The sequence below is a fragment of the Psammomys obesus genome, unplaced genomic scaffold (genome assembly GCF_907164565.1).
Source record: "Psammomys obesus unplaced genomic scaffold, mPsaObe1.curated_primary_1811, whole genome shotgun sequence".
Classification (NCBI taxonomy): Eukaryota; Metazoa; Chordata; class Mammalia; order Rodentia; family Muridae; genus Psammomys; species Psammomys obesus.
The window spans coordinates 1826847-1841846 of record NW_026596326.1 but is presented as its reverse complement, the minus strand read 5'-3'; the positions used below and the strand labels follow the sequence as shown (position 1 = coordinate 1841846).

At 47.6% G+C, this 15000-nt stretch overlaps 1 protein-coding gene across 2 annotated transcripts; it reads right to left on the bottom strand.

The window, feature by feature from the left end:
* Positions 1–3961: 3961 nt before the first annotated feature.
* LOC129669056 (immunity-related GTPase family M protein 1-like) lies at positions 3962–10218 on the bottom strand. 2 transcript variants are annotated; one of them, XM_055597140.1, is made up of 3 exons: positions 9945–10218; positions 6623–6838; positions 3962–5404 (listed from the first exon to the last, which is right to left on the bottom strand). In XM_055597140.1, exons 2-3 carry the CDS (start codon positions 6647–6649, stop codon positions 4220–4222), a joined length of 1212 nt encoding a protein of 403 aa, XP_055453115.1. In that variant the 5' UTR covers positions 6650–6838; positions 9945–10218; the 3' UTR covers positions 3962–4219. The 2 variants fall into 2 exon arrangements, with proteins under 2 accessions (XP_055453115.1, XP_055453116.1); XM_055597141.1 differs by lacking the exon at positions 6623–6838 and having other exon boundaries at positions 9945–10217.
* Between the last annotated feature and the right edge of the window lie 4782 nt (positions 10219–15000).

Sequence of the window (15000 nt, the reverse complement as noted above, 5' to 3'; positions counted from 1 at the left end):
CACTTGCTCTCATCTCCTGAGTGCTAGGATTAAAGGCCTGTGCAATGATGCTCAGTGAAAGTTTTTTATTATTATTATTATTATTTGTGTGGATCAGTAATGAAAAGCATCTCACTCAGCACAGTTCATTTCTATCTTAGCATCTTTTTATGCACAGATGTGGTGTTGAATGAAAATGTTGGTAAAACTGTTTGGGAAGGATTAGGAGGTGCGGCCTTGTTGGAAGAGGTTGTCACTGGGGGCTGGCTTTGAGGTTTCAACAGCTTAGGCCTTCTAAGTTAGCACTCTGCTTCCTGCTTGAGGATCAGACGTAGGAGCACTCCATTGTTTCAGACATAGGAGCACACCATGCCTTTGCTCCGCCATCAAGGGCCCCAAATCTCCGTTAGCCCAACGGAGATTTCTTTTATAAGGCATTTTGGTCATGATGCTTTGTCCCAGGAGTAACTAAAAGGCCAGGCAGAATGGCGCATGCCTTTAATGTCAACACGGGGTGTGTGTTTGTGTGTGTGCAGAGGTGGGTAGATGTCTGTGAGTTTGGGGCCAGCCTGATCTACACGTCAGGTTTCATATCTACATAGATAGACCCAAATCTCAAAAAATGAAGCAAGCAAGCAAGCAAACGAACAAGAAAAATAACGAATAGCTTAATTATTTTTTTTGAAAGTTAGGTAAAAACCTGATTGTTCCATTATGTTTCCTACAGTCTAGCTTTTACGGACTGGATATTTGTAGGATACTTTTCTTTTAAACTACTGGACTAGACCAAGGCAAATAAAGAGGACTATGTTTCTTTAGCAGACAGAAACTGGTGCTTCCTGGGTTTGAAATTAAAAGCATTTGATGACTCCACATCTGGCTAGAAACAAGGCTGAGGGCTTCCTCAGAGCCTTTGCTGCTCCCTGGCCACACCCTTTCACCTCTGACCCTGTTGTCAGCCTGGGCCTCTGATAGAAGTCCAAGCCTTTTCTCCCTCCGGGCTCTGTGTTTGCTGCGCTCTGTTCCCGGAAGCACTTCCTTTCTGCGCTTTGTGTCCTAAACGGGAATTCCTCATTCTGCTTCCGCCTGGGTTTGGTATTAGAGAACCAATGTATTGAAGTTACAACCATCTTTACTTCTGGCTTCTTCCACCTCCCGCTCTGCTTGGCTCGCTTCTTCTTCCAAGTTCTTAGCTCGTTCCATCTAGGTTAGCTCAAAGGGCTTCTACAGAGGAACTGATGTCTACGTATATGTATATGCTGGGTAAAAAGGAAAGGAAGAGTCTTTGAGATAAAGAAATGAACAGAGATACCTAAGGACAGAGCACTCTGCCCCTGGAGAGGGGCAAGTAAACCTTTTCTGGAAGCAGGAATGCAAACTCAGACACAGGAAGTGAGAGGGAGCCCCACAAACAGTTCCCGGCGGTCCATTAAGCCAAAAGGATGTCACCAGGTCAGGAGCAATAGCAGGAAAAAGAAGCTCAAAAGCTGAACATGAAATTATTCTCCACACAAATGTAGAGCGGCCAGTGGAAACTGGGAAGGTTTCAGGCCTACTGAGAGGCTTAGTCACTCGTGTGTATGTGTGTGTGTGTGTGTGTGTGTGTGTGTGTGTGTGTGTGTGTGTGCATACACACACAATAATAATCAAATCTGTGTGGACTCCTGGAATGGCACACGTTAAGCAACAGTAATGGTCATGGTGGGGATTTGTGAGTGGGAGAGGAATAGATTTCTGATCTACGTAACACATTCAATCGCCGTGGCCAGTTAGCTTGTGGGGTTCTATGCAGATAAAGAGTCACATCTAGCCTTTTTTTGTCCCTTTTGTTTTGTTTCTTTGAGATGGAGTCTTGCTGTGGCTCCGTCCTTAGGGAACTCATGATGCACCAGCTGGCTGCAAGCTTGGGTTTTCCCAGCCCGCACCTCCCAGGCACTGGGATCGGAGGAGTGCACTACCCTGCTTGACTGTAGCTCTTTTTTTTTTTTTTTTGGTTTTTTTTTTTTTTTTTTGTTTTTTGTTTTTTGTTTTTTGTCTTGTCTCCTTGACCAGCGAGTGAGCTGAGACTGGGAATGATAAAGTAGAGACACATTTGTGGACTGAGCACAGATGAATGTGCTCATTATCACCTCCAGCTCCAGGTTTGTAAAACCGTGGAGGAGAACAGCCTGGGGCATGAGCCTGGCTCCCACTCAGGCGCTGCCGCAATCCAGAACCATGGCTTGGATCGGTTCTTTGTCACTTTAGCACACACACCTCACGGCTGGCTCTTCTCCAAACTGTTCCACATGCACTCTGTCCTTCCCTCATGCTTTTGGGAATGTCAATGGCTGACTGGCTGTAGGGACTGAATCTATAAGGCTTCTCATTCTCACAGGCATGGCCGCGCAGCAACCCCCCCTTCCTTCCCCCCCCCCCCCCCCCGGGCTGCCTGCCTTCCAGGGAACTCAGCCTAACACAGGTGCAGATCACAATGTGAAAGATCAGCCACCCCCTCAAGAGGCTTTTGGGATTTGGCCAGTGGGTTACACAGGCAAGACCAGACGGAAGTAAGAGCGGTGAGGACGGGCTTTTGGTTCTTTCCGCTCTTCCTTCCAGGCACCTGTCACCATATGCCTCCCCCTTTCCCCAGTCGCAGCTTTCATATAGCTGGTTATTGTCATCAAGGGCCAATAATCTACTGCTCTGTTGGTCTGCTATTGGCTGGGTATGTTTTGCATCCCCTGATGCTTCATGTGCTGAAGGTTGGTCCCCACTGTGATAGTATGGAAATGGTGGAGCCTTTAAGAGGGGTGCCTGGTAGAAAGTGATTATGTCCTGGGGTCATTGTCCTTGGAAGAGACTAATGATGTTCTTTCCCATTGACTTATTTCCCCATAAGAGTTAGTTGTTATATATATAGAGAGAGACTGGTTCTTAAAGCTGCCTGGCTTCCAGCATGAGCCTTTCCACATGTGACCTTGCCCCGGCTGTTTTGATCCTATCCAGGATGAGGCCCTCACCCTATAGGCCACTCTGACTGGTTTTTCACCTCTGAAACTGTGGGAACATTTCAAGGTTTACGGATTGATGTATTTATTTAGATTTTTTTTGAGACAACGTTTCTCTGTGTAACGGAACCCTGGCGGTCTTGCAACTCACTCTGTAGACCAGGCTGGCCTCGAACTCATAGGGATCTGCAACTCGAGTGCTAGGTCATGCGCTACCACACCTACCTTCAAGCGACAGTTTTGTGTGTATATGCGTCTGTGTGAGTGTACACCACCTACGTATGGATGCCCACAGAGGCCAGAAGATAACATCGGGTTCCCTGGAATTATAGTTGGTTGTGACCCACCTGTTGTAGGTGCTGAGAACATATCTCGGGCCCTCTGGAAAAGCAGCAGTGTCCTGCCCACGGACCCATCTATCTTGCTCCTCAATGAGTTAGGAATCTCATTTCCGTTGTATCACCCAACCTCATGGATTTTGTTCCAGTACCAGGAAATAGACTAAAAGATGGCCCTTAGAGGCCTTGAGAAGGTCAGTCTTTCCTGTGTTGGCTCAAGGCTCAACACCATCTCTTGGCTCCTTGAAACCTCATCACACACTTGAAAGAGATGTGCTTAGCAAATTCTCCTCAAACGGTCCAGTGTGAAGTCCGTTGATGCTGGTACTCTCTCGCCATGACACTGACTCATGTAAGCCTGAGTTCCCTCTTAAGACAGTATTCTTAGCTACCTGGCAGAGAATGTGTGACAGGTAAGCCCCTTGCCTTAGAAACACTGGAGTTCTGTCCCCAGCACTAAACAGAACCCAGAGAACAATTGCTACCACATTCTCTATCTGCTTCCAAAGTTGAAATAAGTGTTTCTCTGTACCCACGTGAGTCCTTAACAGGGGTATCTAGGAAAAGGAAGGAGAGAATACAAAGGCATTAATGAAGAGGCCCTGAATTCATTGTTTTAGAGGAAAATTGATTTAGACACACATCACACTTAACTGAAAGCAAATTTTCTATATTCCAAATCTAAGAATCACGGTCAATGATTTTTAACAACTACTTGTCCCTCACCCTCAGCGGAACAAGGCAGTAGATTCGAGATGAGGGAAATGAGTGATTCCGACTCTTCTCAATCTAAAACCCTTACAGGAAGTGTTGTTCTCGCTCTCGATTTCTAGTGGGGAAGTAGAGATCTAAGAGGATCCCAAGGCAGCCTGGCTTCCACGTGAGAAGGTGAGTGCCAGGCCGCCCTCTATGCTAGATTTGAGGAGGAATGATAGCATCTTCCAGGATTTTCTTCAAGATGGCCTTGGTGTCTTGGACAACTAATAGAAGCATGCGTTCATGTCTCATGCGCCTGAAACGGCCACGAAAGCATGGGAGACACGTAAGCAAGCAGTCCCAAGTCATCAGCCTCAGTTTCCAGTCCTCTCTGCGGAGAGTGTGCAAGTTCTGGGACTTCATGTTGGCCTTGTATGCTACAACTAACGTCCCCATACTCTGGGCTACCTGCTGAAGGGCGTCATCATCTACACCCAGTACCAGTCGGTACGCTTTCAGACACTCCCCCATGTCATCGTCGTTTCTGACACCAAGAGAATCCTTCAAGTGCCCGTTGGCTATTCTCTCCTTCCAGGAGGCCATTTTATCATCAACGATCTTCTCACAGGTGTCATAAAGGATCGTTAGGGCCTCACCGCACCTGATGTTGGAGAGGTCTTTATAAAGTGTTTCCCTAAGCTTTGGGAAGTCATGTAGCAAAGGGTCTAGATTGGATACCAGGAATATGGGGGGCTTGTTCACCCCCGCCTTCTGGAGATTCTCCCAGACATTCTCCCTGATATTCTGCAGGAGCAATAGCTCCGATAGGACGCTTGTGCTGAGGTCCCTGTCCAGCTTGGTCCAGACAATATAGAACCTCTTTCCCATCCCCTGGATGACTTTGGCCAGCTTCACATGATTCGAACTGAACTGCTCAGAGGCGACAATGATGAATAAGTCACAGACTCTGAATTTCATCTCTTTCACATAGTTCTCTACGGTTTGGGCTGTGGCCCCCAAGCCAGGCAGGTCCCACAGTACCACATTGGGGAAATGGGATGAAGAGTATTCAGCCCGAGTCTGGGTGGTCCTCACCACTCCAGTGGGAGCTGAGTCATTTTCCTCATGGCCAACGAATCGGAGTGCATTGATGAAAGATGAGATGCCATTGCCCGAGTCCCCAGTCACGGAGATGTTCACTGGCGTTTGGGACAACGTTGCCACGGTCTCCTTGAACCCATTTGCCAGTTCCAGCAGTTTCCCTCCTTTCAAGGCCTTTTCAATGTTCTTGCTCGCCTGAGGTAAAATGCTGTTGCCTGTTTGATATGATGTGACAAAGGGGAAGGATGAGTTTAATGGAGCATAATGCTTCTCGGCCATCTTGGGGAGTAGTGGCTCAACCTGCGGAAGTGGAAGAGTTGAGGAGTTAGACATAGGGTGCTATAGGAATTAGCAGATTTCGAGCCACAGCCTCCAGGTTCCCGATCCACAGCCAGAGAAGTGGCAAAGACATTTCATTTACAAGCAGTACATTTCTGTGTATAACTGTTGGTAATGTAATATTAGCAGAGGCACTCAAGTTGATTTGTGAAAGTAGATTTTTCTTGTTGGCTGATTCCTTGCAATGAAATTAAAGCATTAGTGGGACTGGGGTAGGACTGAGAAGAAAATTGGTTGGGATCACTAAGTGGATTTTTTTTGGGGGGGGTGAGGGGGTACAGTTTCTGTGTGTGGCCCTGGCTTTCCTGAAACTCACTCTTTAGACCAGCCTGGCTGTAAGCCAAGAGATCTATTTGCCTCTGCCTCCCAAGGGCTGGGATCAAAGGTGTGCACCACCACAGCCCAGCTAACCAAGAGGATTCTACACAAGGTTATAACACACAAAACACGCCTTACTGGTGGACTTAAAAAAGTTCCCCTATCATGACTAATTGTTATGCTATCCTCTCTTAAAATTCAGCTTTCTTCTCGTGATGAACACAAATAAAAAATAAATTCTACAACTCGGGGCTAGTTAGATGGCTCAGCAGCTAAGGGCACTTGATGCTGAGTCAGATGATCTGAGTTCAATCCCAGGAATCCCCATGGTGTAGAAAGAACTGACTCCTGAAAGTTGTCCTCCAACTCCCCTTCCGCATGCTTGAACATATGTACATACACACACATACATACACCACGTCCAAATCTAAAACCTAAGCTCCTCGATCCCCCACCCCCCCAATAGAGCCTTTCTCTCCCATTAGGAGTACCCGATGGAACATCTGGAGACCTGTCTGGTCCTCACATTGAGGGAGGAGGTTTCCCTAGAAGACCCGGTTATTTATCTGTAGGACACATTCATGGCCATGGGACGTCCAACCGCACAGCTTCTCATCTTCCATAGAGCTCCTTGGGCTCAAGCACCCCCTCCACTTATCCTTCTCCTGGGATAGCGCCTGAATTTAATCCTGTTCTGCTCCCCATAGCCTTGTTATTCAGCCTCGGGACTTGTACTCATCCTTTACAGAAGAAAATGGCAAGAGACCATTCCGTGTTTAAGGAGCTCAGCAACTTGTAACATGGACACGTGCCTGGAACTCCAGCGTTCTGCCTCAAGCACCAGAAAGTCACGCTACCCACCTCATAGGACTTGTGTGATGGTTTCATGACAGGGTCCGAGTGCTGCTTCCCTCACACCTTTCGGCTCCCTTGGTGAGGCTCTCTGGTTTTATTAGGGTCTCTGAGGAAGCTGATCCTCGGAGTCTTCCTCCACTCTTACACTTTAAGAAGGTCCTGTGTCTGTGAATCTGAGTTGGTTCCTTTGAATGCCTTATCTCACTTAACGCTCCTCAAACCCTATTAGATAAGTGGAATTCATTATTGTTGATTGTGCGTGAACAAACAGAAAATCAGGGATAAAATAGTCAGGATTTATTTATTTAATTCTAGACAGAGTCTTGCTTGGTAGCTCAGGCTGACCTCAAATTTACGGTCCTCCTACCTCAGTCTCTCTAGCGCTGGGATTACAGGCCTCTACCACAATGCCCAAGAACCAGTTTTGAATTATACGCAGAGTGTGTAAGGAATCCAAAGGCTGATCCTTGGAACACAACTGTGTAGTGTTTCTGTCTGTATAGCGAAGACAATACTACTTTACAGAGGTACGGTCCATGATGCGGGGTTTCCCTTGGGAACCCTAGTCTACCCGCTGCCACCAATTGTCATTTACCCTTTATACGGACACCCAGCTCCTAACTGTTGAGACCAACGTGTCCGTCCTCTTTCATACGCACCGTATAACTGAATTGCAATGGTAAAGGAGATTCCTCCATTAACTCATCAGGAGACCAAGATGCTTTATCGTCAGTGGGAGGGAGACTATGGGAAAGGCGGCTGTCCCATGTCACAAATCTGCATAGAGCCTGCAAGCCCCTTGAGCCTGTGACTATAGAAACCATTCAGGATCCTCCTCTAGCAGTTCTCAGGTGAGACACTCTGGAACAGCCAGAGTGGCATGCTGCCTGCTTCAGAGTGGCAGGGAGTCCTGAGCTGGGTCTGAAGACATCACGGTGGGCTGGTATATTCTGAGACAAAGTTGGCTGGAAGCCAGGGGAATGAAGCAGGATGAAGTCCAGGAGGAGAGGACATTCTGTAGTGGTGTGTGGAGACAGGGGACAGAGAGCAGAGGCTGCGTGACATTTAGTAGCGTCTTGTCCTCAAGGTAGTTCTTCCCACTTGCCTGTCACTGGCCAGGGTCTAGCTCTGCGTCTGCTTTGCTTTACTTTGGCGTCACTCACCAGGGTCAAAGGTGAGTGCAAACCATGCAGATCTCAGAACTATTTGTGTGGCCGTGACTGAAGATGGGGACTCCCATCTGCCTGCACCCCTGTGCACCCCTGTACTGGGCCCTGTGGGAGACGGTGGAGGTCACAGCTGCACACGGGATCCAGTCACTCTCAAGAGGGTCGTAGCCTGCTGAAGTCCAGGCATTACAAGCCACCTGGGAAAGGCAACGAACGGGTCCCTGTATGAAGCTGCAGGAGCCTCCAGGAGCCACCCAGGAGCGTTGGTGTGGATAGCCTCAGGGTACTGTGGCTCAGAACACCGACCCAGAATTCTCTCTGGGATTCAAACGGCTCTCCCACTTCCCTTTTTTGCGGATCCTGCCCAGATTATATGCTGTTTCACACACACTACAGAGGGTTGAAGATCAAAAAGGAAGAATGTGGATCCTTGTGCCTGCTGGCCCAACTAGAGGGGAGAGCTGGGCCTGGGAAGGAGAATCAGACCTTCCCAGGAGCAGTGTCTTTGGATTCTCCCAACAGACACAAAGAATGAAGAGCATGCTCGCACCTGCCCATCGCTGCATGAAAGGTGGCAGGTACCACACAATTCACCCTGCCACTAGTTTATTCCATCTTAGTTCACTGGACCAAGTTTTACTATTTTCTACTCCAATTAATTAACTTGAAAATAATGCTTATTGTAACCCATTAAATAAATATCATGGCTTCCCTGAGGCAAAATTTACAAATGATTTTTTTTTTTTTTTCTGGGTAGGACTCTAGGCAGTTCACCTGTTACACAATTTTTATCAGTCACCATCAGAAAGACTCACGGAAATGTGGGAACCAGACTGGGCTAATAATGGACCTAAAAACAAGGATTTTTGTGAACTAGTATTTGTTGGAGGATTCCTGCCGCTTGAGGTTGTAGTTCTCCTAGACTGGATAGCCATTCTGAGCTCAGCATTAAAGTACAGAACTCCTTCTTTGCCAGCAGGGCCTCTTCCTTTCTGCCTGACTTCATCTGGAGAGGGTCTTCAGACACAGACGTTCCTAACCACGTTTGCTATATGGCCTCTGACACAGCTCTTTGCTAGCTCTCCCCTCCCCTCGACTATAGGATAATTAGGTGCTGTGTTTCCACTCATATGATAGGAGCGTGCTGTATAATGCAAGTCAAGCATCCGTGAAGTGCTTACGTCCAACCAATTGTGTACACCTATCTTTGGAGCCCCCACCCACTCCCCCAAGGGCTATATAACCTTTGTTCTTGGGGAGTAAAGTTGTACTAGCTCCCTGCAATGGTTCCTGGGCTGTGTGATCCCGGTACAGTGCTTGCCAGCCATTCCAGGCATGCTCCTCATCCCCTGCCTCTCCTGACTTTGTGGGCTGCTGGGATGCAGACCCCAGGCAGGAGGAGAATCTTCACGTATTCTTGTGTGTTCTAAAAACCCTCATTTATTCCTTATTTGATCACCATTAGGAAAGACTGAGAGAAAAATCAAGATGCTTATTTCTGGAAAGGGTGATCAACTTTCTCCTGGTGAACGGGGACAATACTGAGCCCAGAACGCTCTGGGTAGATGGTGTTTGGAAAGCTCCCACCTCATGAACTAATCTGTAAATTCAAGAGTCGGTGTTTTAAGCAGAGCAACTTTCTCCAATGCAGATAAAACATTTGAATGGAGCAGAGAAAAAAGGTCACCAAGATACCTTATACACAAAACCTACACTGAGATTCCTCTTTTCTGGATGGTCCAGATAAGAAACAAACTCTTCTTTATTTTTATGTGTCTTAGATATTGCCTAGATATTGTGGACCATTCTGATCTGACCATTTGTGAAGAGGTGCTATATTAGATTCCAAGAGGATAGCTGGAGCACCTGCCCTCCTTCTTCAAGCTTAGCTACTATTAGAAGACCCACAAGGCCAGGAATATGCAGGTGGGATAGGCATTTGCCTCCAGGCTGGTGGCTTGGATGGATTTGAGCCCCAAAGATACTGCAGTGCTGTGTGGTACTGAAGACAGTCGGAGAAAGGTCTTGCTTTGAACTGTACCTGAGCAAAATAAACCAGACCCCAAGGTCACATGAGCTGGTGTCTGGGTTCTATTCTTCATACCATAAATATGGAGGATTGGGGGTGGCCGAGGTACACTTGGGAAGCTCTTACTTACCTGCTCCGGAGGAGGGGTTCTATGTGACCTGAGGTTAGTGGCCTTCCTGGAATGTCACCTGTTCCTTTAAAAAATGTTGCTGTCCTCCAGCACAAGTTCTCTGTGGAAAGAACTAGAACTGGAATCCAGACCCGGAATGTTCAGAGATGCAATGCGAAGGTCTGGAGTCCTTCTCAGCAGAATCAAGAAGGGGTCTGGTCGCGTGGATTTCCTCTCTGCCTCTGATCTCTACGCAGTTTGCTTTTGCCCTGCAATTTCTAGTTCTGAATCCTGCTGGCCACGGTTCAGCGGGGAGGGGACTCCAGTGAGCATCGGTTTCAGTTTCTATTCCCAGAAATGGCTGGTTTGCAAGATGAGGCTGGCAGGCTGCAGAGGATTCTTCAGAGAGGGGAAGGGCGCTGCTGTGCTGACCCAAAGTTCAGTATTAGTGCGGGTGGGGATGAGGGATGGGGGTGTGTGTGGAAGTGGTGGGGCTGGAGGCGTTAGGAGTGGGAGTTTGCTTAGGGACCTTAACAGCCGGTCCACGGGCAGAGCATCCCGTGTCTGCCCTTGCTACTTCTTTCCGCCACCACCTGTGGAGAGAATGGCTCTGGGGAATGTTGATCTCCAGACCCATCAAACTCTGGCCGCTTAGGTGCTCGGAGACTGCCCTGCCACCTTGTTTTCCTGTTTACTGGCTCACTTGGTTATGCCCACCTCACTGTTTTCACGAAGGAGGAAGTCAGAGCAGCAGGGGGTGGAGAAAAAAAACCGCTCTCGTCCTTGCTAGTGAGTGTCTGACCTGAGCTGAGAGGGGGCATATTTCATTTTCGTAAGATCCAGGAGTTGGTTTATTAGGGAATTGGACCCCTGAGCAAAGGCAGGGATTGGCGGCTTTGACCATACATGGAAGCGATGACCCCTGTGTGATGTTCTCATAAAGAAAAGCAGAAGTGCTTTCTAGCAACCGGCGACGGCCACGTTGAAGAGCGGCAGGGCGGCTCTGTTATTCCCTTTGCTTTTTTTTTTTTTTCCCTGTACCTACTGATGAGTTCTACTGCACAGCTGAATAAATAGGAACAGGTGTGTGTGTGTGAGCAGAGCTGAGCCTGTTCCGGACTCACTGTGGAGGGAGGCAGGTTGGGCAGGGAAGAGTGAGGAGGAGGCTACACCGGAGCTTTCCAGTGTCCCGCCCCCCGCCCCCAACTTCTGCCTACTGCTGGCTCAGTTTTGCCCAGAGGTTAACGCAATGTGACCCTCTGGTGGCAGGGAGCCTTCCCTGTCACCCCTCCATGTGACCAGGCTTTCTCTTTCTCCTTCCTGGAAATGACTGACTTGCTGGGAAGAGGACCGAGTGGGGGTAGCTGCTTTTGCATTCCTGTTCTTGTTTAATGAACTGGAGGTTTTGAGTGAAATCCAGGAGCTGTCCTTCTTGTTTGCTTTCCTCTAGGCCCTCAGCTTCTCCTCCAGGGCTGAGGAGAAGCCAGGCTGCTGCAAATTTCCGGCTGCTTTTGATCTCTGCTTCAGAGACTGGCGGGAGCTGTCTATATGTCCTGCTGCCTTTGTGGGATTTCTAAACAAACGGACAGGTTCCCCAAGGCAGGATGACGTGACGGACGTAATGACTGGAGGCAGTGTGTGCGCACAGAGAGTAATGAGAACACAGGCAGCCTGTCCTTGAAGGTGTCATTTGCCCAGAGTTTTTGAGTGGGGCTGCCTGGAGTTAGACTTTCCTGATGGAGGCTAAGGTCAGGTGGTTGTCTGTTTAGAAGCCTCGTTCGTGAGCTAGGTCATGGCGACACATGCATAACCTAATCAGTTGTGAAAGGGTGGTTATGAGCTGCAGACTACTTTGTGTTATAAAAGTGAGTTCTAAGCCAACTTGGACCTCCTAGGAAGACTGTTGGAAGAACTGAAAAAAAGAACAAATACAAAAACAAAACAAAACAAAAAACCAAACCATAAACACACACATACACCCAAGAAGGCAAGCATTTCAATCATTTTGCTGTGGAAGGAATGTGGAAGTTTGATCATCTTGAATTCAAAGTCTGTCACGATCTTTGTGTGTGTGTGTGTGTGTGTGTGTGTGTGTGTGTGTGTGCGCGTGTGTAAAGACAGCCTGGTGGAGGCCCTGGGGAGAGTTCAGGAGGACAAGGCAGAGTAGAGGAATCCTCTTAATAGGTCCAGGGGGAGAGTAAGGTTTCATGCCACACAATTTTGAGTAGTCAGAGCACACACCTGTGTCAGGCTATCCGGATTTCTGGATGGTAGGAATATAGGGGGTGTCTTACATTTTGGGGAAGGAGTGTGTGACCTTGAGGATGGATAGGAAAAGGTCGGAGAACCTCATTAGGTTAATGGGTATCCCTTAAATGGTAATGCTGCTGATAGGCCCTGATGGCTTAGAGTCTGGTAGGCTGGGCTGCTCCGAACACACAACTGTGAGGGTGGATAGAGACAGATGAGTGTGACCTGAGAAGGTCTTACTTGGATTCTAGAATTTTTATGTGTGTGTGGTCGAGACAGCTTTTCTCTGTGTAGCCCTGGCTGTCCTGGAGCTCACTCTGTAGACCAGGCTGGCCTCTCACTGAGAGATCTGCCTGCCTCTGCCTCCCGAGTGCTGGGATTAGAGATGTGTACCACCACTGCCCGGCAAGATCTAACATTAAAAAAAAAAGATTAATTTATTTTTATTTTATGTATAGTGATGTTTTACTTCTGTGTATATGCACACTGTGTGTGTGTGCCTGCAGAGGCCAAAAGAGGGTGCCAGATCCCCTGAAACTGGAGTTAAGGACAGTGGTAAACCTCCATATAGGTGCTGGCAATTGAATCTGGGGTCCTTTGCAAGAATAGAAAGTACTTTTTTTTTCTTTTTCTTTTTCTTTTTTTTTTTTTTTAAATGCTTTTGAGATACAATCTCATTGTGGCTCTCCTTGGCCTGGAACTCCCAGTGTAGACCAGGCTGGCCTCCAACTCACAGAGATCCACCTGCACCTGTCTCCTGAGTGCTGGAAGTAAAGGCATGGGCTACCATGATCAGCACAGGTTCTTACCATCTGAGTAAGATCCTGTCTTAGTAGGCTTTTATTCTGATTAATTATCCATTCACCACAGAAAAGAGAGGGGAAGGTCAGTGATTACAAAATACACAGCAGGGGCGTTTCTTGTTTACTTTCTCTGATACTGAAGTGTGGGGACTGCCTCTCTTTTGCCCTTCCTCCTTATGTTCAACAGTGATATTCAGTTCATTAATCACCACACCAGGTTACACTTCCTGGAAAGATTCATGCTGATTTACTCTGGATGAACAGGGTCTTGGATATAGCTGAATGACCGGCCAATCACAGTCTCACACCTATCACACTGGGAGGCATACACAGGTACAGACAGACGTGCACAGATACACACATACACACGTGCAAACATACTTGAGGTCACAGAGCCTTGTGCCAGGATAATGAAGTCATCGGCCATTTGCTTTACAACTAAAGAAAGGGCCCTAGTGTTTCTGTCAGGGTAGTGTAGGTGCCTTAGCTTCGAGCTCAGCAAATTTGCTTTCTCCTGGACCTTGTTCCTATATGTGACTCCAGCTCACTCACGGAAGGCTTGTCTGCTGCAAGTGTGGAGGAGGCTCTAACGGAAAGAGCTTTCCTGGTCTCCTGCTCTCACAGAGATAGGGCTGCACGCTGTTTTTCCTTTCTTCTTCCTCTCACAAAGCACCCCCAGAGGTGACTTATCACAGGTTGTCAAGGTTAGGGCTCCAGCTACCATGAATACCACCTCAGTTCTTCAGCATGTAGAATTGTACTTTGACTCCCACAAGGAAACCAAGGAGCTTACATCTGGGGCTCAGAGATTTTATCTCTTCTGCAACTGCCCCCTCCTGGCTGTGGCCTGACACTGCACTCTGGACCCGGGAAGTCTGTCCTGCAAAACACATGAGGTGTCTTAGCACTCTGTCCTTACACGGAGGAGGTGGTTTCTTTCACTAATGCATGGCGTAATTTAATCGGGACGGAGCGGTCTTTCTGTCTTTGTCTTTGTTTTCAAAACCACCTTTATTTTGCCTGCGTTGTGTGCATGTGTATGTGTGTGATCTCAGCCCTTACCATTCACGTCACGCTGTCTTCCTTTATAGACCATTTTGCATATGCAAAGTAATTGCCCCTCTCCACTCTGAAGGGATAGAATGCGGGATATTTTCTCATATAATATTTTGGTTTTCTAATATTTAACTCCTGCCCTGGCTCACATAGTTCACATAAAAGTTTTTTTTTTTTCCCACCCTAGGGAGAATCAGTCTTCTTCAGAGATGAGAGTCCTCCTGATGGCTATCTAGTTTCAAGTGATCAGCCCTAAGCGTGGAACACTAAATGGACCTTTGTTTTTGTTATAAATGTGCGTGTGTGTATGAGAGAGAGAGAGAGAGAATAATTAATCAGAGGAAGTGGAGAGAAGTGGGAGGAGTTGGAGGGGAGAAAGGGAGGTATGGAATGATGTGGACAGGGCACTTACATACGGAAGTCTCAAAACAATTTTAGGAAGGAAAAAAAAAAGATACCAAATAATGCTTCTTTCCCTTAGGAGACTGTAGGTGTCACTGTGGTCCCTTTTTTCGTTTTCTCTAGGGTTAATAACTTGGTGTCGATTATCCACATGGAACTGTGGACAAGGATGGTGATAAAGGGGTGATGGTCTGGGGTCCACAGGCTCAGCCACGTGACTTTTCTGGAGAGATGTGAACAGTCAGACAGGGCAAAGGCATTTCCTCCAAGTCTGTCTTAGTCAACCAGTAAACATTTTGGGACTTTTTTTTGCAGAAGCTTGGGGGACCGAGGGCAGTGGCTTCACTGATAAGCCGGTGACGACTCAGGAACACTGTATCCTTGGAAGTACACAGTATTATAGAATGTCTTGCCTCCCTAGCAAGTGTTTACTGCTTGTGTAACCTTGGGAAGAAGGGACTTGTGAGTCTGGAGCCACTGAGCTGCTGCTGCTGCTGCTGCTGCTGCTGCTGCTGCTGCTTCTTCTTCTTCTTCTTCTTCTTCTTCTTCTTCTTCTTCTTCTTCTT